This window comes from Eulemur rufifrons, chromosome 12, assembly GCF_041146395.1.
Source record: "Eulemur rufifrons isolate Redbay chromosome 12, OSU_ERuf_1, whole genome shotgun sequence".
In the NCBI taxonomy this organism is placed as follows: Eukaryota; Metazoa; Chordata; class Mammalia; order Primates; family Lemuridae; genus Eulemur; species Eulemur rufifrons.
In genome coordinates, this window is record NC_090994.1 from 22,473,912 (window position 1) to 22,499,764 (window position 25,853).

Sequence of the window (25,853 nt, forward strand, 5' to 3'; positions counted from 1 at the left end):
TCAAAGCATTTTCTGATGAAATAAGTTGTGATATTAACTAATATGATTTTTAAAAATATCTATAAAGAAATGTGTTAACATTTTAAAGACCTGTATGACTCAGTAAAACAACAGTTTTTAAATGGCCAATGCATGATGTCACAAAATCATGCGAGGTACAAGATCCATTTAAAGCCCAAGATAGAATCAATGTATTTGTATATTGTAACAAAATACAAAAAGTTAATTGATATATTTCAGAGTCTGCATAAGTAACTCACCACTTGTTAAGTTTTCGTGTAATATCAAAGAAAAATATCCATAATTATCCGAAAAGGCTATTAAAATACTCTTCTCTTTTCTAGCTACAAATCTGTAAGAGGCAGGTTTATCTTCATATATTTCAACCAAAGCAACAAATCATAACAGACTGAATGTAGAAGCAGATACGAGAATCCAGCATCTTCATTTAAGCCAGACACTAAAGAGATTTGCAAAAATGTAAAACACTGCCATTCTTCTCGTTAATTTGAGAAAAGTTATTTTTCATAAATACATTATTGATAGCATATAATGCGTTATTTTAAAATAAGTATTTTAAAATTTTCTCAGCTTTAGATTTCTAAATTAAAATAAATAATATATATAACCTATATAAACAAATCTTTTTATACTCCTCAAATTTTAAGAGTAAAAGGGGTCCTGGGACCAAACACCTGGGAACTCTGCCCAAGAGCAGTGCTACTCTGAAAGCATGGTTCAACCAACTTGCCAGTCTGTGACAAAATATGTACAGAAGTTGAGAGCAAGCGTTTAGAAGCTCTGCCAGCAATTTAACATTGTCATGACATCTAGATACACGATCAGCAGTCTTATACTATGTATTTTTGGGGGAAAGGGACTTCCCTTTTTAATAATTAAGTTTTATTGTATTTTACAGAAATATTGGTCCATGGTGGACTAAAAGTTAAAAAACATAAATAAAAGCTGGTCTTTTACCAAAAATGGTCTGAAAAACACTACTCTAGAGAAGTTTCAGGTCAACAGGGAAATGTAGGAACTGTTCTCAGGTAATCCAAGGTAATTCAGGTAGGGAAAGAGAGGCAACAGAGGATCCTCACTAAAAAAATGTTGAGTATAGGCTTCAATTGAACTGACTTAGTTATCTGAAATATATCTTGGACTTGACAAATTTTAATTTTATTAGACATTCATGGGAGATTAAGGAATTAATACTTTGAAGCCAGATTACAACTTTATATGTAAAATAGCCTCTGAGAAGAAACACACACAATTTAGATTTCCACATCATCTAATCTGAGAAGGAAGAACCAAGCACAAATCTAATTAATCAAAGAAGGTTTATCAAAAATCCAAGTGTTTTTGGTGAGAAAAACAGAAATATAACCTAAACTAATAGATGAGCTTGCAGGATCAGGTAGTGAGTACAGGAAGCAGGATTAAAAGAACACAGTACATAATCCACTTCCAAAAGCCAGAGTTATTTCTTCAGAAGCAAACAGATAATCCCAAAAGACTTTATAGTTAAAAACACAAAAACTGAAACTCATGGGTAATACAATCTCATTTAAGTCTGTATTTCCAAAATCTTCCTCCATTAAATAACTTACTAAAGAGGAAACAAATCAAACAATTGGCCTATTTGTTAGCACTTTGTTTCTTGCTGTCTGGAAAACCATAAAATAAGAGTGAAATAGGCTGGGTGCAGTGGCTCATGCCTGTAATCCCAGCACTTTGGGAGACAGGTGGGAGGATTGCTTGAGGCCAAGAATTTTTGACCAGCCTGGGCAAAACTGTAAGACCTTGACTCCAAAAAAAATTTTTCTTAATTGTTTTAAATTTTTAAAAAGAGTGAAGTAACAACCTAAAGATTCAAAAAATCAAGAAACAAGCATATCTGCCCCTGAATAAATGAGCTAAATTTTCAATAGAAAAATGTTGAGGAAATGTTTTTATACAATAAAAATAATGCAAAGATAAAATCCTCTAGTTCTAAACTTAAAAAATATTGCTAAGGTTAAAAATAACAATAGGTATCATGTGATACCATTTAAAACTCTGAGTAAAAATCTTTATTTACATATCTACTGATCACATTATGCATAAAGATAAAGAATTAGCACCAAATTTTTAACAGTATTAATAGTGACATATATGGAGGATGAGACTATGGCATCTTTTGCTCTCTACCATACCTATTTTTGTAAAGTTTTACCTTTCCCCTAATGAACATGTCATCTTTTTATAAGCAGAAAAAGCACGTAATTTTGAATTTTTAAATGTAAAATGAAACCTAAACAATAAAATACAACTTAAATAGAAATGTGATGCAAACACTTTTCAGTATGCTTTTTTTTTTTTTGTTGAGACAGAGTCTCACTTTGTTGCCCAGGCTAGAGTGAGTGCCGTGGCGTCAGCTTAGCTCACAGCAACCTCAGACTCCTCGGCTTAAGCGATCCTCCTGCCTCAGCCTCCCGAGTAGCTGGGACTACAGGCATGCGCCACCATGCCCGGCTAATTTTTTCTATATAGATTTTTAGTTGTCCATATAATGTCTTTCTATTTTTAGTAGAGACGGGGTCTCGCTCTTGCTCAGGCTGGTCTCGAACTCCTGACCTCGAGCGATCCACCCGCCTTGGCCTCCCAGAGTGCTAGGATTACAGGCGTGAGCCACCGAGCCCGGCCTTTTTTTTTTTTTTTTTGAGACAGAGTCTCACCCTGTTGCCCTGGCTAGAGTGCCGTGGCATCAGCCTAGCTCACAGCAACCTCAAACTCCTGGGCTCAAGCAATCCTCCTGCCTCAGCCTCCCGAGTAGCTGGGACTACAGGCATGCGCCACCATGCCCAGCTAATTTTTTCTATATATTTTTAGTTGTCCAGATAATTTCTTTCTATTTTTAGTAGAGACAGGGTGTCCCTCTTGCTCAGGCTGGTCTCGAACCCCCGACCTTGAGTGATCCACCCGCCTCGGCCTCCCAGAGAGCTAGGATTACAGGCGTGAGCCACCATGCCCGGCCTCAGTATGCTTAAAGAATTATTACAGCTTCATGTGTGAAAAAATGTTAGGTACATTTTCCAATGGCAAGAATTTGACTAACAGCAATACTGACTAATAACAATATGCAAACCAATGATCACTATATGTGATTAAGATAAAATTTAAAAAGTGCCTTAGACAAGAAGCAACGTATCAGCTGAGAAGGGACAATCAGAATCATCAATTTAGTTCAACAGTAATTGCCTGAAGCTGAGGACCCACCCTTTCAAAGCTCTGTATTTCTGCTCATGAGGAGGCCGATGGCATTTCAGACAGGAGTCTCCACCCTCCTCCTTTGCTAGTCAAGTAATAAAAATTTCTCTTTCCTTCCTCCTCAAAACAAACAAACAAACAAAAACAAAAACAAAAAAAACAAACAAAGAAAAAGAAGCAACACAAATGTTTCATGGGCATCATGTGTGGAACATAATGAAGAAAATTTTTACACTGTGTTTTTTTGGTTTTCAGAAAAACTGTCAGAAAACTACTTCATTTAAAAGTGTACGACACGGTCATACCACAGACTATTATCTGACAATAAAAAGGGATAAAGTGCTGATCCATGCTGACGTGGATGAACCTCAGGAACAGTGTGGTGAGTGAACGCAGTCGGATGAACAGGCCAGTCCCCAGAGACAGAAAGTGGGACTGGCGGCTCAGGGCTGGGCTGAGCATGGGGAGTGACGGCGAATGGACACAGGGTTTTCTTGAGGGGGTTACTGACAATGATCTAAAATTAGATTGTAGTAATAGTTACACAACTCTGTGAATGTACTAAAAATCACTGAATTGCGTATGGGAATTATATATTAATAAAGCTATTTTTAAAAAGAAAACTATGGTAGAAAGATTATTTTAAAATTTTATCAAAATATGCATTATTTTTTAACCTAAATTCTCATATTTCTGGTAGTAATATAAACAAAATCAGTCTTTCCAACACTAAAGTAGAAAGAGATTGCCAAGGGGGTACCAGATTGGATTAGGTTAATTAATAAAGCCAAATTTAAATACTTCTTTTGAAATACAGATGAGGCATAAATTGTGTTTCCATTTGTATTTCCTAAAAAAGCTGAAAATAGCAGGTTTTCATCAAGTAATTAAATGTGAAACTCTACATAATCTCAAAAGGATGCTTTCCTAAGGGGAGAGAATCGAGCCACAGCCCTTGCAATGATGGAATTTCTCACAGAGCTCTGGAGGCCCAGATACGGACACCAATTGTTTTATTTAGGAAGGCACAGACTTCCTGGAAAATCCTTGTCTTTTCTTTCCCCACTTGTAGAAACACAAGTTATTAAAGATGCAAGGCACTTCAGAGACTGCTAGTCCAACACCCTTCTTACATAAATGAAGGAACTAGGACTGCTTCCCCCAACCTCTGTAAATTATGACTGGGTGGATTTAACTGCTTTCCCTCTAATATAAAGTAGTGTTTAAACAGAAAGGTTATGAGATAAGATTTCTTCGAGACTCTCCCTACTCATCTGAAACACAGGATAACAACAGTACTACTTCATAGTGTTGCTGCCGTGAGGATTGCATAAGAAAATACATAAGAGAACTGCTTAGCACAGTACCTTGCACAAAAGCAGACATTCAACAATGTTGGTTTTTTTCACTTCTGCCCCATTGATGCTTCCAGTCTCCCAATGTTTAATCAGCACGTGACATTGACAAGATGAAAGATGGTCAGGCCAGACTGCCTTCTAGACCAGGGCAGATTCCTGGCTTGTAGCACAAGAATTACAGATATGGCTGAGCCTGTCACAAATCTGACTTGCCAGACTTAAGTAGACACTTTTTCCCCTTCGTAACAGTGAACAAGGACCAAGATAGAAAGTTTAAGGTGAAAGAGAAAGAAAGGTGCAAAGCTGTCGCAGACAATGAAGAGCTCAACACATGACAAGAGTGAGTTCACAAAGCAAACCCCAAGCTCAAGCCTTCCTTTGGCTACTAAGCAAGTCCGTTCCAAGTGCTAGAATCTCAGGAATCTAATCCACATCACGCTTCAGGCAACCCCCCAAAAAGGAGAAAAATTAGAATACATCTTTTCTTAATTTTTATTAATATTCCTAAGGTAGGATTCTGTTATATAGCCAGATTCAAGCTACATTTTTATATCAAATTTATAAGGATGCCGAGCAAAGTTACAGATTCAAAAATGGAGTGGAAGAGGAAAAAAGCATCTGGCAAAATTTATCAGGAGGAAAAGTACCTGTCTCCTAAAAAATTACCACACGTAAGAGTCAATGATGGGCTGGGCGCGGTGGCTCACACCTGTAATCCTAGCACTCTGGGAGGCCGAGGCGGGTGGATCGTTTGAGCTCAGCAGTTTGAAACCAGCCTGAGCAAAAGCGAGACCCCATCTCTACTAAAAATAGGAAGAAATTATATGGACAACTAAAAATATATATAGAAAAAATTAACCGGGCATGGTGGCGCATGCCTGTAGTCCCAGCTACTTGGGAGGCTGAGGCAGGAGGATTGCTTGAGCCCAGGAGTTTGCGGTTGCTGTGAGCTAGGCTGACGCCACGGCACTCTAGCCAGGGTGACAGAGCGGGACTCTGCCTAAAAAAAAAGAGTCAATGATGAAATAAAAATGTTCAAAGAAGGCTTGGTCCAAATGCTTATTAAGCTCATACAAGACATTTTATTACTTATCCATATGCTTTAGAAAATATGAAAGGTCAGATTAAGGTCTTCAAAAAAAGGAAGTATGAACGAAATTATAAACCAATGCAGGGTGTTATAAGGGAAAACAAGGACGACATCAGTTATAGAGGCTCCCTGCCAGTTAAGGTGATTGTCATTATTTCACTGGTTATTGAAAACTCATGTAAAATGTATATTTTTATATCAGATTATATATTGTTTTTATTCTTATATTTACCTACAACATTTAAAAATCACTATTTCCAATCTTTTACTTAACAACTATTTATGCCTTTTCTTACCTCTTGTGTTAATTTTGGTATGGACTTCCAGCAGGGGATCACTTGAGACCATACAAGGCCACCAAGGATAGGTTCCCACCTTGGACCAAACAAGATCACCAACCTGGAACTTAACACCAGTGGACACTTCTGTTGTTGGAACAGAAGATACTATTGGCTGAACCTACAGGAAAAGGTCACAAAAATTCATCAGAAGAGAAATTTCAAAAATGAAGCTATGTACAAAGTATATTAAAAATGCTAACAATGCAAAATTTATCTTCCATTATACCTTTGTCTGATAACTGCTATCCGAAACTAGCAAAAGGGAAGAAGAAAGGAGGGAAAAAATTAATCAGCCCTACCCCAAATACTGAAAATAGGATTCATGGTTTCTGTTGAACAATTATTGATAAGGCATCCTGAAAGTACACATGATCAATTTTAAAAATGGCCATATTTTTAAAAAGGAAAATAATTCACTGAAAATATCCACCTTGTAAACCAGCTCCAAGATATCAGTATAATTTCTGAAATAAAGAAGTATGGAACTGTAATCATAAAATGTATTACAATTTAAGCACTGTTTCACCTTCTTACACCATATATTTATTTATTGTATCTTTCTTAGAGACAGGGTCTCACTCTGTCACCCAGGCTGGAAGGCAGTGGTACAATTTTATTAATAGCTCACTGCAGCCTCGAACTCCTGGGCTTAAGCGATACTCCTACCTCAGCCTCCTGAATAGCTGGAACCACAGGCACGTGCCACCATGCCTGGCTAATTTTTCTTACGTTTTTGTAGAGATGGAGTCTCGCTATGTTGCCCAGGCTGGTCCCGAACTCCTAGCCACAGGCAATCTTCCTACCTCAGCCTCCCAAAGTGCTGAGATTACAGGTGTGAGCCATTGCACCTGGCCCATCTTACACCATATTCGGTTAGACAATATTTAATAAAGCAACTCACCGGGGCTTCTTCTTTTAGTACTGGGTCTTCTCTTGGTTTTTCTGATACACTGTCAACCCTTTCATTTGGTCTCTAGGTGAAAAGGTATAGGTGAATAGAATAAAATGACAGTAAACCAAAGAACAATGACATACAGAAAAAAAAAATCAAAGAAAACTAAGTAGCAAATAGAATAAAGGAAAATTATTAACTGAACAATGTAAATAGTGAGAATGCAATGTACTCAATACATCAGGCTATGTTTCATTCCACACCATAGCTGTATCTCCTATTCCTTTCTTCCTTCCTTCCTTCCTTTCTTTTTTTTGAGATAGGGTCTTGCTCTGTTGTCCAGGCTATGGTGCAGTGGTGTCATCATAGCTCACTGCAACTGCAAACTCCTAGGCTCAAGTGATCCTCCTGGTTCAGCCTCCTGAGTAGCTGGGACTACAAGTGCGTGCCATCATGCTTGGATAATTTTTCTATTATTTTTGTAGAGACAGGGTCTTTCTCTTGCTGAGGCTGGTCTTGAACTCCTGACTTCAAGCAATCCTCCCACCCTCAGCCTCCCAAAGTGCTAGAATTACAGGCATAAGCCACTGCATCCAGCCTCCTATTTCTTACTTTATTACTTTTAAAACTTAATTTCTAATTAAACTGGCATTTTTTTTAACCTATAAGATTACAGAAAAAAATGGGCACTCTGAGATTACTAGTAAGATGCAACTTGGAACTTTTCTGGAGAGCAATTTGGCAATATGTATGAAAAGCCTTAAATCTAACTCTGACCCAGCAAATCCACTTCTAAAAATGTACATTGAAAAAGCATTGAGGATGTGAAAAATGTATATACATACGATGATACGCATACCAGTACTACTTATAGGAGCAAAGTAGTAGAAACAATCTATGTGCCCAAAAATGTAGAATTAGTTAAATAAATTATAGTGTAAATAAATAGAATAATGTACACATATTTTTAAATAACATTACTTATGCTGTTATTTGAAAACAGCAAATTGCAAAGCAGTTTGAATATAGTATAATTCTAGTCTTGGAAAAATAATTTTTCTTATGTGCGCAGAAAAAAGACTACTTACAGGATATAAGGTTACCACCAGGTGATGAAATAAATAAAAATTTTTTGGTGCCTTTCTATATTTGTCAAATTGTCTACAATAAACATTACTTTTTAAATCATAAACCCCACAAGTATGTTATTTAAAAAACTAATTTCTACAACCCTTTGGGGAGGCAATTCAGAAGTACCCATCAAAATTCAAAATATGTATACTCTTCAATCTAGCAATAACATTTTAGAAACTTATCCTACAGAAATACACAAAATGAGAAAATCTAAACAGAGAAATGGTCCCCAAGGTATTATTTCACATCACGAGTCTATATGTCTATCAACATCTTCCAACTTCTTATTTTAAAATAGTTTATATATGCCTTGAAAATATTTGGTGCAATGGAAATCAAGCTGATAACAGCAATTATCTTTGGGAATGAAAGCAGGAAAACAATGAAGAAAGATCTCCTATACTTTTTAGCATCTGTATTTTCTGTAAAAAAGCAACTTCCTTCTACAATTTAAAAGATTTTTAAAATTTTTTACTTGTCAGAGAACAGAATTTAATTTAGATGGTTTAAAAAAGAGAGTATCCATTAAATTAGGCCTTAATTCCACTAAGAGGATACGGTTAATTCTAAAAGCTACTTAAAATTCTCATTGAATTATTTCAAGATATTTAAAGATCTTGTTGTAAAAACAAAATTTTGTTAAAGTATTAAAAAAAAAAAAAAAAGCCAGGTGTGGGCATGGTGGCAGGCCCCTGGAGTCCCAGCTACTCGGGAGGCTGAGGCAGGAGGGTCTTGAGCCCAGGAATTTCAGGCTGCAGTGAGCTATGATCAAGCCACTGCACTCCAGCCATGACAAAGCGAGACCCTGTCTCTAAAAAACCCAAAAATACCCAAAAAGAAAATATAAAAAGGTCTTTAAATGTTAGGAAAATGGTCTGTTATGTAAGCCAGACTAAAATCCCAACTCCAACTATCAAACATTCATTCAACAGTGACTAGCATTTTCCAGGCACAGTTCTAAAAGCTGGGTATGTAATGGTGAAACAAAAAGATGTGACCCCTGACCTCAAGGAACTTAGCTGGGTAGGAAAGGCAGACATTAAAAACAGAAACACAAACATCTACTTAAAAAGTAAGTGCTAAGAAGAGAAATAATGGTGTGTGGGGGGTATGTGCATATTTTTAGATATAAAGGTCAGAAAAGGCCTCTCTACAAAAGTAAATTAAAATCTGAGAATCAAAGGAAGAGGAATTAGTGTAATAAAATGTGGGGGAAAGAACATTCCAGGAAGAAGGAGCAGCTCCTGTGAGGTACCTGAGGTTAAAAAGGTAGAAACTTCAAGGTCATGACTACCCGAGGTTAGATGAGAGTGGAGAGGCCGGCTAGGTAAGAGCGCCTTGGATTTGTATCCAGGTGTTTGGATTTTATCTTACGTGTGATGAAAAGCCACGGAAGAGGTTTATAAAGAGGAGTAACGTGTATCGACTTACGTTTTAAAAAGATGTTGGCTGTTATGTGGGGAATATTTTGGAAGGGAGCAAGGAGAGAAGCAGAACATTTACTTAGGAGGTCGCTGCAGTTATCCAGGCGAAAGAAGGAAGTGGCAACTTGCTGACAGGCACAAAATTAGCTCTGTCAGACGCTTCTGTGGTGGTATCACGAACACCTAGTAGGACTTACTCATTGAGCAATGAAAGAAAAATCTATGTTCAAATGAAAAGAATTTTTTCTGATCACTAAGGTAACAATGAAGCAGTTTAGAAATACTATCCACACTTGGTATAGTTGCATTCGGAGGCTTCATTTCAGTCTACGGATACAGCTGAAGGCTTCTCTTTCCAATCAAGCTCCAGCAGGAACACAGGCAACTTGGGAAGCACACGTGCAACCCAGAGCGCGAGACATCCCCTGCCACACAGCCACTCTCTGCGACATTTCAGCGTAAGGGATCCCAATAACTCTCACTTGAGGGCAGACGGATCAGGAATGACTAATCTTTCCCAGGCAACGGCAGCCCACTACTGCAAGGTCTGATCTGAAACCCATTCAGTTTCCCTTTCTGGACTAAAGATAGGATTTCCTTCCAAACCTTCTTATTATTTAAATGTCTTTATCTTTTTTTGATTTTTTTTTTTTTTTTTGGTTTGTTCCATATTGTTGGCATTTCCTTCAGGCTGGTTTAAACACTGTCAAAATTACTTTTAAAAAATTGAAATTTCTCACACATTTTAAAAGGCAAGAAGTGGCAAGGAAAGGAAAGAAGCCCAAGATGATTTATTCTAAGCTTTCAAGACTATATAAATAAGAGGGAAAATGAAAGGATGCTGCAATGATATAGAGAGGGAATATATATTATAAAATGTGCTACTGCATGAGCAAAACAGATTTAGGCATTTGGAGATTTATGGCGAGCTCAAAAGAAAGAAGAAACCCAAGAGACATCATGGTATCACAAACACCTATTAAGAAGGGGAGGAGGCCAGGCGCGGTGGCTCACACCTGTAATCCTAGCACTCTGGGAGGCCGAGGAGGGCAGATCGTTTGAGCTCAGGAGTTCGAGACCAGCCTGAGCAAGAGTGAGACCCTATCTCTACTAAAAATAGAAAGAAAATTAGCTGGACAACTAAAAAATATATAGAAAAAATTAGCCGGGAATGGTGGCGCATGCCTGTAGTCCCAGCTACTGGGGAGGCTGAGGCAGGAGGATTGCTTGAGCCCAGGAGTTTGAGGTTGCTGTGAGCTAGGCTGATGTCACAGCACTCTAGCCCGGGAAACAGAGTGAGACTCTGTCTTAAAAAAAAAAGAAGAAGGGGAGGGGTTTTTAAGAAAAAATGGTCAATGGAAGTCAAATGCTTAGGATCAAGAAAAATAAGGGCAAACGCAGTGGCTCATGCCTGTAATCCTATCACTCTGGGAGGCCAAGGTGGGAGGATTATTTAAAGCCAGGAATTCGAGACCAGCCTGAGCAATGGGGAAACCCCATCTCTATAAGAAATAGAAAAGTTAGCTGGGTATGGTAGCATGTGCCTGTAGTCCCAGCTACTCACAAGGATGAGGTAAGAGGATCACTAGATCCCAGGATTTTGAGGTTGCAGTGAGCTGTGATGAGGCCACTGTGCTCCAGCCTGGACAACAGAGTGAGACTCTGTTTCAAAAAAATAAATAAATAAAAAATTAATTAATTAAAAAAAAGGACTCAGAAAATGCCAACAGATAAAATAGTTCTGGGTATAAAATCCATTTTCCTTCTGTTCAAAGGCTAGAAACAAGTTTAAAACATTGAAATTAAGTAGGAACAGTAGGCACCCCTTTTTTGATACTAATAGTGTTGCTTTGTTAGGAAGAGAAGCATCAAAGAAAAAGAGAAAATAAGTTAGCTTTCCTTAATGTTCAATTCATCTTAATTATAAATTTATGATTTTATGGGTTTACACCACATTTTTACATTTTTAACTCATTCCACATGGAAAGACCTATTCTCTAGGAAAGAATCACAGTAAGTTTTTATTAATAAAACAGGAAAAAATTATGTTAGGAGAGTGGCTAAAATAAATTATATTATCCTAAATATTTCTTTGTAGAATTTGTTCTAGCACTTTCATTAAAACCCAAGAGATGGCCGGGCACAGTGGCTCACGCCTGTAATCCTAGCACTCTGGGAGGCCGAGGTGGGCGGATCGTTTGAGCTCAGGAGTTCGAGACCAGCCTGAGCAAGAGCGAGACCCCATCTCTACTAAAAATAGAAAGAAATTATATGGACAGCTAAAAAATATATATATATAGAGAAAAAATTAGCCGGGCATGGTAGTGCATGCCTGTAGTCCCAGCTACTCGGGAGGCTGAGGCAGGAGGATCCCTTGAGCTCAGGAGTTTGAGGTTGCTGTGAGCTAGGCTGACGCCACGGCACTCACTCTAGCCTGGGCAACACAGTGAGACTCTGTCTCAAAAAAAAAAAAAAAAACCCCAAGAGATTTGGCTGGGTGCAGTGGCTCACCGCCTGTAATCCTGGCACTCTGGGAGGACTGTGAGCTCAGGAGTTCTAGACCAGCCTGAGCAAGAGCAAGACCCTGTTTCTACTAAAAATAGAAAAAATTAGGCGGGCGTGGTGGCATGTGCCTGTAGTCCCAGCTACTCAGGAGGCCGAGGCAGGAGGATCACTTGAGCCCAGGAGTTTGAGGTTGCTGTGAGCTATGATGATGCCTCTGCACTCCAGCCTGGGCGACAGAGCGAGATTCAGTCTCCAAAAAAAAGAAGAAAAACAAACAAAACAACCAAGAAATTCATTAAGATTAATAATAATCATCAAATCTGCAGAATTTCAAACTCTTAATATTACCTAAATAAATTTCAAAAACATTAACTAAAATCATATCCCTAAGAAAACTCCAAAAACTAATGTCAACATTAAAGTTGGAAAGAAAACTTTAGAGGCAATAAACTGCATTTTTTTTTTTTACTTTCTAAGTAACTGCTTAAGTTTGTAACCTTCAAAAATAAAAAATGCATACGGAAAGAATATTTCGCATGTGAACAGTTTCTAAGAATTTTAATGCCCAATACTCTGTGGCTAGAGAACCAAACCTCCTAACTTGGTGTCAATGGGACTAATTTAGCCACTTGGCTTTTTACAGGGGCAATGGCAAGCTAAGAGTTAATGAGACTCTGCCTTGGTGGCTGAGCCCACTGAGTGCTGATGGAAGAGCAACGAATGTTTGAATAGGGCCCACACTCACATGCCTGAAGCATTACACCTGCCAAAGAGGAAGAAATGCAGAAACATTTCCACATGTTTCTAATTTGGTGGGAGGAAAAACAGCGAAAGCAGATTTTAAAAATATACAATTTCAGTAGTGATCTCAGGTCTCCTGCTGCCTAGATGTTTGGACACATTTTCATTGTTGAGAAGATATACTTAGGTTGTTCCAAATAACAACTCTTTAGAAGGCCAAACAGCTCAGAACTGGAAGGAAATACTTACAAATCAAGTACTAAGAAAAAAATAGTAGGTGAAATCTTATAGTCTATTATTTTAGATGGGATTTTGTTTGTTCAAAAAAGAACCTATGAGTGGGCTTTTAAGGAACAAAAAGAAAAGAAAAAAATTGATATGAACGCAAACCAGCTTGGGGACAATTATTTCAGACTTTTTCTCCGGGGATACAGCCTTCGTTGTGCTTCCCTGAGGCATCTGGGGGAGGGGAGCTGTCCAGTGGAGGCAGCAGTCTCTTTTGCTTCCCTTTGAAGTCTCAGTCCTCTAGGAGGCTAAACACCAAGGGCTGGGACCCCTAGGGACAATCAGGAGGCACAAAGGTATCAAATATTAAAACACTTAAAACAACTGTCCTGAAGGAAGCAGTGGGGATGCTGTTCTAGTTAAGGAAATCTAATTTAAAAACATGTAAGGTTACAAAACAGGTGTGCATCTTTAGTCACCTGCTCAGGTTAGGAAAAAAGCATGACGCTAAAGATAAGCAAGAGCCTTGGGAGCTCTGGCCTTGAAGTTCTCTTTGGCAGAATGGAGTACAACTTGTATGGCACCTATTTCTCAAGCTTACAACTGCCCCCATGTGTGATAAAATTTCAATTAATCAAAATTCAATTAACAAGAACTTAGCTCTTCACTCTGCTTCTTTGAAGGAAGGGAGAAGGGAAGGAGGGAGGGAGGGAGGAAGAAGGGGACAGGGAGAGAGGACAAGAAAAACACCTGGATTTCCCACCAAGACTCAGCTTTCAGGCACTGGTCCTCCTAATATTCAGTGCAATCAGTGCCACTTTCTACAGCTCTACCTTTGGACAATATTGATATTTTCCTTTACCCCAAGCTATAAGATCCTAAATAATCAACTATTAAATTTTGCTCAGCATGATTTAATAAGAAAATGAACTAAAACTCTTAAATTATATCTAAACATTTTAATCCTTGGATATAACAGTTAACTGAAGGTTTGCGTGATATGAAAAGCCAGGCACTGCAGATATTCAATGAAGACAAAACTGGTTTTATAATCTCATTGCAGAATGACTACTGGAAACATAACTGCAATGAATTTTTCCCTAGATTCTAATTGAGCAGAAAGCAGACATGAAAAACAGACTGTTTTATCCTGCTTCTAATTGCAGGAGATATACATATATATATATATATATATATATTTTTTTTTTTTTTTTTTAAATAAGAGACAGGGGGTCTCACTCTGTCACCCAGGCTAGAGTGCAGTGGTATGATCATAGCTCAGCGTAACCGCGAACCCCTGGGCTCAAGTGATCTTCCTGCCTCAGCCTCCCAAGCAGCTACGATTACAAGTGTTTGCCACCATGCCCGGCTAATTTTTTTATTTCTTGTAGAGACAAGGTCTAGCTATGTTGCTGGGATTACAACAGGGGTAAGCTACCCCACCTGGCCTTGAAATATATTTTTAACTAACTTTTTCAATAAAGGCAAAAAGTCTAGCCGAGTAAATAAAATTAGATATTCTCCTATGTGCCAGATTCTATACAGCAAAAGCAAGACAGGCCAGCAAGACAGTTCTCAGGAACTAATACGCTAAAACCAAATTCAGGTTTTATGCATTTTTGGGATTCCCAAGGGCCACAGTGCATCACGTATCTTTTTACCGAGGGTCTAGGTAAGGTATACTACAGTGAATGTACCTGCAGCACAGAAAGTTAATTTCTCTCCTTCCATTTATTCATTTACAAAATGAACAGTATAAGATACTATATGAGCTAGGTTCCGTGGTGGGCATTTAATAAATGACGTAGGAAACTAATAGGCCTTTCAGAAATCATCTAGTTCCAAAGCCTTTATTTTACAGATGCAGAACTAAGATACCAGAATAGCTAAGTGTCCCTGATTACTCTTTATCTCGTTGCCTAGTTTGATTCTCTTCACAGTATTCAACACCATCTGAACTTATGTACACATACTTATCTTCTGGCTCCCCGCACTAGAATATAAGCACCCTGAGAGCAGGCGTCTTTACTCTCCATCATCGCTTCAATTCTTAGCAAGTGTATAGCACATTAGTCAATCAATATTTGTTAAATGAATAAACTACAGAAAAATGAGAAAACACGTTGAAATGTCACACTGGAACTTGTGAGATTCCAGAACCATTGTGATCTTTACTCCAGAAAAAGATCACATTTGAGTTATAGGAAGTAATAGAACCCAGCTACCAAGGAAAAGATGAGTTGGTAAGAAGTCAACATTTCTTGAAACAGAAGATAACAAATTAATTTATTCAGGCATACCACATATAAAAGCAGATAACTGTCACAAAAATAAATATGTATTAATTTCTTCCCAAATCAATGTCTAGAAAACATCTGCAATTCATATTATGAACTCTTTACTCAAGCTAGAATTGACTTGTTACCTGCTTACTATTATTGCTAAGCAAATTCACACGCAAACCTCAGATATTAAAAAATTCAGCAGCAAGAGTCTTAAGTTACTGATGAGGATAACTTTTATAAAAACTCTGGTTGAAGTTTTAATCAATACATATGAATACTAACTCTGATTTTAATAAAACAAGTTCTCTCATTACTTCAAGTTAGTTTGTAGCAAACATATTAGTAATGAATGTTAAATCTAAGCTCTACTGGCAAAAGTTGGTCTAAAATAATGAAAAACAAATCTAATTAACCATCTTTTCTTTGCCTTTCCTCTTCATCTTGAAAAATCAGGAATTTATTACAAACAAATAAAAATAATTGAGGCTATTAGGACAAAAAAACATAAGAAGCAAGATTCTTAGTGTCACATTTTAAAAATATTTCTTCGCTCTAATGATGTCCATTCATTTATTGAACAAATATTTACTCAGCACCTATTATAATAAATACTCCAAGCACCGTGCTAGTGATTAGAAGAAAAAAGTTACCAGAAACATTCATATGTGAAGAGATAAAAACTGAAAAAGATCTCCTGGACTTCCAGTAAATGTGAAAAATTACAAGATTTTTCAAAAAGATGTTTCAACTTACATTTTGTTCCTCTGGTTCTAATTTGGGGATTTTGTGTGACTTGCGCTCTTCAGATCTCGATGAGTCATGCTTGTTGCTTTTTTTCCTCTTCTCTTTTCTGCTTTCATGCTTTGACTTTGTGTGCTCACTTGCCTGTACTTCATTTAAAAGGTCTCCACAAAGGGAAGACTCAAACAATTCCCTGCCATTCTGGATAGTTTTGGTTATTTTTAGTTTAATTTCAGGTGAGCCAGTCTTCTTTGGAATCACAGTTTGTGGTACCGAAGGAGGAGGTGGTGGCTGTGGAGGGGAAGGTTTTTCCAGAATTTCATGTGGTCTTGTGTTTGGAATTTCTGAATGGTAATAGTCAGTGGGGCTAAAGTTTCTAACTGCACCAAAGCCATTGGCTGACCCATTGGGATACTGATTATATGACTGGTATTTGGTTTGAGTTTCATACATGCCGATTGGCGGTGGGTAGCCATTTGTGAGTGGAGGAAGATCTTCTGTTGTAGGTGGGTACTGAAAGCCTTGCTGCAAGGTAGCTTCATACGGTATCTGGCCACCATCTTCAGCAATGTCACTGTTGTTATCAAAGGCATCCTCCTGGCGGATGTTGGCGGAGTCAATGAGTTGAGGTGGTTGCTGAATTGTGTTTCCCATGATCCCTTGCATGAAAGAGAAAGAGAAATCCATTGTTCTGCTCCAGCATCCTTAACTTTCCCTTTCTCTCATCGGGCCTAAAATTACAAAAGAGGGGATTAAAATGTGTTAATATCCTCATAGGCTAGATGCTAATCAACTGATAAAGGATTAAAGTAAATGGTTTTGAACCCAATTTTCATGTGCAGATATGCATAGATATTAGATTTTTCTAAAACAGCCAATATAATCCTGATACAGGGCAAATACTTTTTATCTTAAATGCTTATCTGTTTGAAACTCTTGATTACTTTCACAACAACCGTGGCAACAAAATTTTATCCTCTGTGCAAACAGGCAAAAAGTTTTGACATTCCTTTCTGTTTCCCAAGTTCTAGGCAAGTCTCAGGTTAAAACAAAATCAGCAGTGTCCTGACACATATAAATTATTTTCCGTAAGAGCTTCCTTTTCTTTTTAATTTTTATTTTTTTTGTAGGGACAGGGTCATGCTATGTTGCTCCGGCTGGTCTAGAACTCCTGGCCTCAGATGATCTTCCCACCTCCGCCTCCCGGGGTGATAGGATTACAGGCGTGAGCCATCATGCCTGGCTGTAAGAGCTTCCTTTAAAATCATCCATGTTTAGTCCAATGGTTCTTTTTGTTATTATGAAAACAAAATCTTGTTGCAGATATTTTAAATATCAAGTATTTAAAAGTAAAAAGGCCCCTCTCACCCGGGCTCCATCATTCCCACTCTTCTGTGCCACAGACAACCACTGCAAACACGCTGGTGAGTCTCCTTCCACATCTTTGTCTATTCACTGGCATAAAATTTTACAAGTAGGGTTTATTTTGTGACTTGCCTTTTTAACTTAACAATATAGCCTAGTTATAGTTCTACATCTACACGTACAGATAATTTTCATACATATTCATTCTTTAACTGGTTGCATGATAAACAAATGTGATGTATTTAACCACTTGTGTACTCATAATCAATTAGTTGCTTACAACTGTTTGATATTATAAACACGTTTAGAGAAAAACATTCTTAAACTATATTTTTGTGCATACATGTATTTGTATAGGACAGCTTTGAAATATTGATACTGAAAAATTGTTCTACGGGCTGTACTATATCAATGTACACTCATACCAATAATGTGTGTGTGAGGATGTCTGATTCTCTATACTCTTGCCAGTATCTAGCTGTTTTTAACAAGTGGTATATATAGCAGAAGCATCTGGGGTACTTTTACAAAATGCATGTGTCAGGGTCTACCTCCTAATGATTCTGATTCAATAAATCTGGGTGAGGCCCGGAGGGCGAGTATTTTAAGACCACATCCCAGCTGACTCTGATGCACACTCTTGGTTGGATCACTGCATTATAATTAATGCACTGTACTTTTACAATTATTGCACCTTCTCTAGAAGGTGGCTAAAGATGCCTACGTTCTGTAATAATGTTGTAATATAGATATACATCTGTTAGGAAATGCTACAAGACCACCCTGCCTTGCCATAAGGCTTGACAAGTGCACATCTCAAGACAGAGGATTAACGGACAGTCCATATAGTATTTTGATAACCTCATAAACATTTCTTCTAGAAAGCTCTAAATCAGGGAGGACAAATAGGTTTTCATTACCGTGTCAACTCTGATGAACTGATTGTAGCTACCTGGAATACTGAAGGATTCTGAGGCTACATCCCAGGCCAACTCTATTACTGACAATTCTATTGTTGATAATAGAATTATTAATAAAACACTGATTAATAATATCTACCATCTTCCTTCCAGTAGGATTTACCATAATAATAAAGCAAGTAACCCACACAACAAAGGGAAGAGGGGAACAAAAGCTAACAATACACTTTTCAAGGTGTATCCAATTATATAGCAGCCGTTCATTCTGTTAGCAAATGGAAATAATTTTAGAAGTTCTAAAATTGCAAACAAAGAATAAGAGCACACAAGAAATTGAACTGCCCGTACTGCTCTACCCTGGGGAGGAGGGATAGAGAGCACTCTCGTTTTCTTAGTATCTTCTCTGGGTCAGGCACTTTATACGTTATTTAATTGTCATAACAACTCTGCAAGATAGGTACTGTGATTTCTGGTTTGTAGGTAAAAGAAACCGAGCTTCACAGGGGTTAGGTGGCCTATTTAAACTACTAAACAAAGGGGCAGAACTAGAATTTGGATCTAAGCATGTCTGGCTCTAAAGCCCATGTACCACTAGATAGATCACTTCTGTTTCCCTTAGCTATCAGTCCCGAGAGAAGGATTTGTTCCTTTTGTTCATGAACTTTATTCCTTGGTCACTGTCAAAATAACAACTATTCCAATGGCCACCCTTAACACATATAGTACTTTGTATGTGCCAGGCACCATTCTAAGTGTTTTACATACAATTCTATATTTAATCCTCCCAACAACTTTCAGGCAGATCTTATCTCCCATTAAAGATGGGGAAATAGAGGCACAGAGAAGGTAAATGACTCGCTCAAGTGCACATTGCTAGTAATTAGTTGACAGAGCCAGTCTGGTTCCAGGGTCTGTGCTCCTGACCAGCATATCATACTTACGGATAACGCTGACAATCTGTTAGAAATCATCTCTTCATACATAGCTTAAGAATTGAAACATTGCCCTAACTGAACCCTTGGAAAAAACATATAGCTCACAGCAAAAGACATTAAGAAGCAAATGTTTTAAAATTCTGTTAACACACATGAAGCAACTATACAGGTAGAATTCAAGAGTTCTCATTCATACTTCCAACTTGAAGGCAAGTTAGATACTGATGTCTAACGAGATGCAACCTTGTTTTGGTTCTTGTAACTGAAGATCAGCTTCCAGATTAGTCTCCCAAATTATAGTCTATAAGGTTTTCCAGGCATATGTATTCAGGGACTCAGATTTCTAATGCTTTGATTTAGTTCCAAATATAAGCTTTTCAGAAATTTGGTATTGTCCTCCCTTTTCTTCTCTTCTCTAGCCCTAGCTCCAAAGATTTCATTTTAGTTTGAATTAAGAAAATAAGTAACATTACCATCTTACGATTATTTAGGGGTTTGCAATCACAGAGTGTTTACGTACCATTCTTATTTGATCCTCAAAACAACTCTGTAAGGCCGACAGGGCAAAGTGTGTGTTAGCTTCATTTTCCAGATAACTACACTGGACACTTGAGATGCTCACTTTCCCGAGACTACAAAGCTAATTACTGACTAAGCCTAAAAAAGAATCAATCTTCTGATTTCTAATCCTGCGTTCTTTCTACAATATTCCCCGCCAGAGAATAACTAACTTCCTAAGGACAGCCTTACTATAAACTTACTACAAAAGTCATTCATTGAAAACTGAACGCACTCTCCTTTCCCTAACCCAGCTTCCCTTTCGAGTATCTCGGATTTGTCATTGCTTCCACGAGCTTCTAGCTTCCCAGACTACAAACCTCAGGCTCATGTGATTCTTCCCTCTTTGTTAAGCCATAAAACAAGTCATTGAGCAAATCCTGTACTTCTTTGAACTCTCTCTCATTTGTTCTTGATCTCTGAGCCCATGACAAGACCCAGACCAGACCTCAGCACGACACCCTGACCTGTGATGACTGATTTTCTCGATATTTCTTGCCTCTAACTTCTTCCTGCACAGCAGTTAGATGATGCTTCCCAAAACCAAACTTCAATAAATCTATTCTCATATTAAGAAACTCTAAAACTTTGTATTATGCCAAATCCCCTCCATGCCTTTCAAGGTTTTCTAGAACCTGACTTTTTCCTACCAACCCAAACTGTAAGTGCATCAATTAACCTTCCTGAGCATCCACTGGGCCAAATATCCGTAAACTGTGGTCTCACTTATATATTACCTTTGTTCAATCCTATGAAACAAATTGTTCCCATTTTTCGTATATAACTAACAATCTCATGAGAGACACAATTGTGAAATGACCACCAATAAATACATGAGTATGGAATTTAATGAACAAACTGAAAGGAAAGATGTGAAAGAATGGAGCTCAAAAAGATCAAGCGATTTGCCTTGTCACACAGCCAACAGAAGCTGAATAAAACGGTGAAACTCAGATCTTCTAAATCCAATACCGTGTTCCTGACGCGGCAGCTGCCTTGCGATCTGCAAACTATCCAGACTTCCCACTTTTTCACTTTTTTCCAATATGCTCCATACCCATAATCCAAACGCCTATTTGACAGCTCCTCTCATATCTTAAAATATCTAATAACAAACTCTTAGTTTTTATTCTACTTAAATGTGTCCTTCCCCCAATCTTTCCCATCCAAAAATAAATAAATAAAACCTCTACATATCAGTTGTTCAAGCCAAAAACCTGAGAATCAAGACACATCTCTCCACCTCACTCCCACGCCTACCGACTCCATCGGCAAACTGCCTGAGTTTTCTCTCTCACACTCGTCTGTTTCTTCCCGTTTCTTTTGCTCCTCACACCAGTCCAAGCTGTGACGAAACCTCACCTTGTCTGTTCCACCGTTAGCTTCCCAGTCTCCGTGCTTCTCCTCCAGCCTCTCCAGAATCCACTTCTCCATGTGCTACCCAGTGACCTTTCCAAAACAACTCCAATCATGCAACTGTCCCCCTGAAAACCTTCAGCAACACAGCAAGGAAATGAAACTACTGCTGTGCTCAACACCACAGATGACCCTCACAAATGTCGTTGTGAGTGAAAGCCACCAGACACAATGATTCCACTTATACAGCACACAGTGCAATTTTATTTATGCAGGTTCAAAACTACGATAAAGGTAAGACTAAACCTATGGTGACAGCTGTCACAGTACTAGTTGCTTGTGGGCTGGGGAGCTGTATATACTGGAGGGAGTCAGAAGGGAAGTTTCTGGGGTTCTGGTTGTATTCAATTCATTGCTCTAGATGATGGTTACATAGTTTACTAAAATACACCAAAACCAAAACCTTCACTGCCTTCTCACGGCACTCAAATAAAATCCAAACTCCTGCTCAAGCCCAGCAAGCCCCTGCACAGTCAGCCCTCAGCTTCCTTCTCCCAAATCGTCTCTGCCCTGCACTCATGCACTTGAGCCACACTGGCTTCTTCTCAGTTTCTCAATGTGCCAAGTTCACAGGCGCTGCTCCAGCTCCCTGGAAAACCCATAACCCCTCGGAGAGGCCTTCTAGGGTCCCCTGCTCACTCTCCTTACTAAGCCTACTTTTCCTCCTTTATAGCACTTCCCACCACATGTGTTGAACAAGAATGTGATTGCCTTGTTACTCTCTCCCTCCCTCACTTGACTGCCCTCTCTCTGAGGCCAGGAGCATGTGTGTCTTATTCAACGCTGGACACTCAATATTGTTCAATTAATAAATGAGGGAAAGACCACCTGCCCTCAAATGGCTTGTAACTAGCATCCCTCCATTTATCTGCCAGATTTCTGGGTATATTAGTTTTCAACGTAACTTTACTCGCCCACTAACCCCTTGTCTTATAAAAATGTGTTATGCTCCTTATAACAAAAAATTAAAATAACGTTGATAGCCATAGTTATGTGGTCAACTGCTCTTGCACAAAGGTGCCAAAGTAATTCACTGGGAAAGGACAGTAATTCCAACGAATGGGGCTAGAACAACTGACTGGGTATCTGTATGAAAAACAGTGAACTTCAGTCTATTACACACAAAAATAACTAAAATTAGTTTATAAACCTAAATGCCAAAGTCAAAACTATACAACTTCTGGAATAAGATATAGGAGAAAATATAACACTGTGTTAGGCAAAGATTTCTTAAATAGGACACAAAAACCACAAAAAAGGAAAGAAAAAGATTGATAAAATGGACTTCAAAATAGTTAAGAAGGCCGGGAGCAGTGGCTCACACCTGTAATCCTAGCCCTCTGGGAGGCTGAGGCAGGAGGATTGCTCGAGGCCAGGGGTTTGAAGCTGTAGTGAGCTATGACGACGCCACTGCACTACAGCCCAGGCAATAGAGCGAGACCCTGTCTCAAAAAAAAAAAAAAAAAAAAAAAAGAGTTAAGAAAGCAAAAAGGCAAGTTATAGGCAGGGAGAATATATTTGCAAAACACATCTAACAAAGGGCTTGTATCAGGAACATATTTATATGCTTACATTCTAAGAAATGGGGACTCACTAAGGGTTTCTAAGCAAAAATGAGACAAGTGAAATGACTGTTTAAATGTTACTCCACAGACTGCTTACTAACTACAAACAGAAATATGTACAATGCAGATATCTGGTGGTCACCATTTTAAACAAGTGTCTAAACATGGCACTAGCAGTAGCGGTACATGCCTCATGATGTGACACAGTAACACATCATCACCTTTGAAGTATTCTTCCTAAAGGTTAAACTGCATCTAAAATGAGGACATGATCAGACAAATCCAAAATGTGGGACATTCTCTCAGACAACTGGCCTGGGCTCTTCAAAAAAGCTAATGTCGTAAACAAACAAACAAAAGCTAGAAAGACTACCCTAGATTAAGAGACAAGATTTAACAACCCAATGCAATACATGAATTCTGAGGCTTAGATTTAAATACACACCAATAAAAAGATATTTTGGAGACAACTGGAGAATTCTAAACATGAACTGGCTATTAAACAATGAAACTATTAATTTTTAAGAGTACGATAATGGTATTCTGTTTATATAACAGAATGTCCTTAATTGCCCAGAAAACATCCGAACACCTTGACTGACAGAGCACATAAGGCCGTCCAAGCAAGGTCTCTACCTACCTGACCTGTTCAACCTCAAGTTACTTTTATCCTCTAGTAATGTTGAATTACTGGAAATGACCACGCGCACTATGAGTTCATTCCTCTGTGTCTTTACAGTATTATCTCCTATGCGTAATATGCCCTTTTACTTTTTTTTTTTTTTTTTTTTTTTTGCTTGACTCTTAACCATCTTTCGAGCTCAGGAAGTCATTTCCAAGAAGTAGTCACTTAAGCTCTAAATTAGTCTGAGTAACTTTCCTCTGTATTCCTAAGACACTCCATGCATGCCTCTTAGAATTAATCATGAAACAATCTGTTTATGTGAGTTTTCTTAAGAGCAGGAAGTAATTTTATTCCTATATAAAATTACCAACTTAGAACCCAACTCAAAGGCTCGGAGGAAGAACTTCAATAAATCTTTGAAACTGAACTATGTAAACTTAAGGGAGTTATTAAATATAAATGAAATGCTTTAAGGAGCTGTTGAGGGTCTTTGCATGGAGATGAGAATAAAAAAGCAGTTATAATCTCCTCAGGTGATATCATTGGTAAAAATTGACTGCCAACTGCTTACTTAGACACCACCGAGATTCTCTTTAGTTCTAGGCTAAACTTCCCTGCAACGTTTGAAGTCCCAAGAGACTGGCATGAAGTCAAATGAACTTTCAGGGAGGGTTAACTCAACCAAAGACCAAAAATAAATATATATTTTTATATATATATATATATATTTATATATATATATACACACATAAATCTTATACAAACATATCTATTTAAAATCTTGTTATTAATACTATTGGTCTGAAATTCAGAATGTGGCAACTCTGAAAACACAACTGTCATAGTCATAGTTAACTGAATCAGCATGAACATCATTCTTCATTTTCCAAAGCTATTCTAGTAAATATAATCAATGATACTACAAAACAAAAGTGTACTTGATACATCTGCATTAGAATTTTTACAGCTAGAGAAAAATAGTGGAATTTAGCATGATTTCCACAACACAGAGGAAGAGGGTGGTCTTCCTTTTACCCCAGGATAAACAAGGGATCCAGATGTTTCTTTATGTGAACTGTTGCAAGGAACATTTCTCAAGGTTTATGATAAATCCATCCTGCATGTGTTTCCATAGTAACAGGAATGGAGTGCATGCAGATAGTCTACAGCAGTGAACCAGCTATGCTCGTTCTTGAAAATCTGGCATTTTTACATTTGGCAATTTCTGTAGCAAGAACATTATTTAAAAAAAAAACACAACATTTTAAAGACATGTAATGTTGAAAAATTAAATGATCATTTTATTTCAAACTCCAAAAACTGAAATGCAGTACATACAGGCAAGCTTAAGTATGGATTCTTTGAGGTATAAAGAAAAAGTTATCAAATATATTCATATACCGATTTCTAACTGATCACTTAATGTGATCCTGTATTTGAAATCAATTTATTAATAATATATACATATGTACTCCCCCCAAACTTCCTCAGAATGTGACTCACAATTCATGATAAAACATGAATATCTCTGGGTGACAACACCAAGGGAAATTCTCATTTGACGATTTTTTTCCCCAAATCTACACCAAGAAGAAAATGGGGGAGGGGATAGTTAATTTTTTTTAAGATATGGCCCATTGTTTTCAGTACACGGGCCTGCTAGAGTGAAACCAGAGCCTCTATAAAGCAAAAACTTGAGAGAACATGGTTAACCTATAGGAAGAATAATAAAATTCCCTTAATGCCAGCATTTTTAAGACCTCATTCTTTTTGGTTCTGCATCCTATTCATATTTTAATCTAATCATGTGATCTGAGTGATCCTTTGACTATAAGCTATAAAGTCTGTACTGTCCATTTTGGCTGTCATCACTTAAAGGTTATTTAATTTTTATTAATAGAATAGCAAATGTTTGTTGTTTAAAAATAACAGAAGAGGCCGGGCGCGGTGGCTCACGCCTGTAATCCTAGCACTCTGGGAGGCCGAGGCGGGTGGATCGCTCGAGGTCAGGAGTTCGAGACCAGCCTGAGCAAGAGCGAGACCCCATCTCTACTAAAAATAGAAAGAAATTATATGGACAACTAAAAATCTATATAGAAAAAATTAGCCGGGCATAGTGGCGCATGCCTGTAGTCCCAGCTACTCGGGAGGCTGAGGCAGTAGGATCGCTTAAGCCCAGGAGTCTGAGGTTGCTGTGAGCTAAAGCTGACGCCACGGCACTCACTCTAGCCTGGGCAACAAAGTGAGACTCTGTCTCAACAACAACAACAAAAAAATAACAGAAGTATGTTATTTTGTTTTATTACATTTCTTTTATAACTGTAAACTATTCATCCTTTTTTGGAAGTAGGAGATAAATATTTTTTAAAAGCCCAAACACACACCTTTAAAAATGAGCAAAAACACACTACCATTAAGTTTGAACAGAAGCAAAAGTCAATTTCTGCCCTCTGGACAGGACACAAATTACACTAAGAAACCATT

At 38.0% G+C, this 25,853-nt stretch overlaps 1 protein-coding gene across 2 annotated transcripts in view; it reads right to left on the reverse strand.

Moving 5' to 3' along the window:
• NSD3 (nuclear receptor binding SET domain protein 3) overlaps positions 1-25,853 on the reverse strand; it is a 98,274-nt gene that overhangs the window by 52,556 nt on the left and 19,865 nt on the right. For both annotated transcript variants that reach the window (XM_069484976.1, XM_069484977.1), the window contains 3 exons: positions 15,998-16,716; positions 6,940-7,011; positions 5,994-6,156 (listed from right to left, as the gene is read on the reverse strand). In XM_069484976.1, the coding sequence (XP_069341077.1) occupies positions 5,994-6,156; positions 6,940-7,011; positions 15,998-16,672 (910 nt within the window). In that variant the 5' untranslated portion in view covers positions 16,673-16,716. The remainder of the gene's footprint in view (positions 1-5,993; positions 6,157-6,939; positions 7,012-15,997; positions 16,717-25,853) is intronic.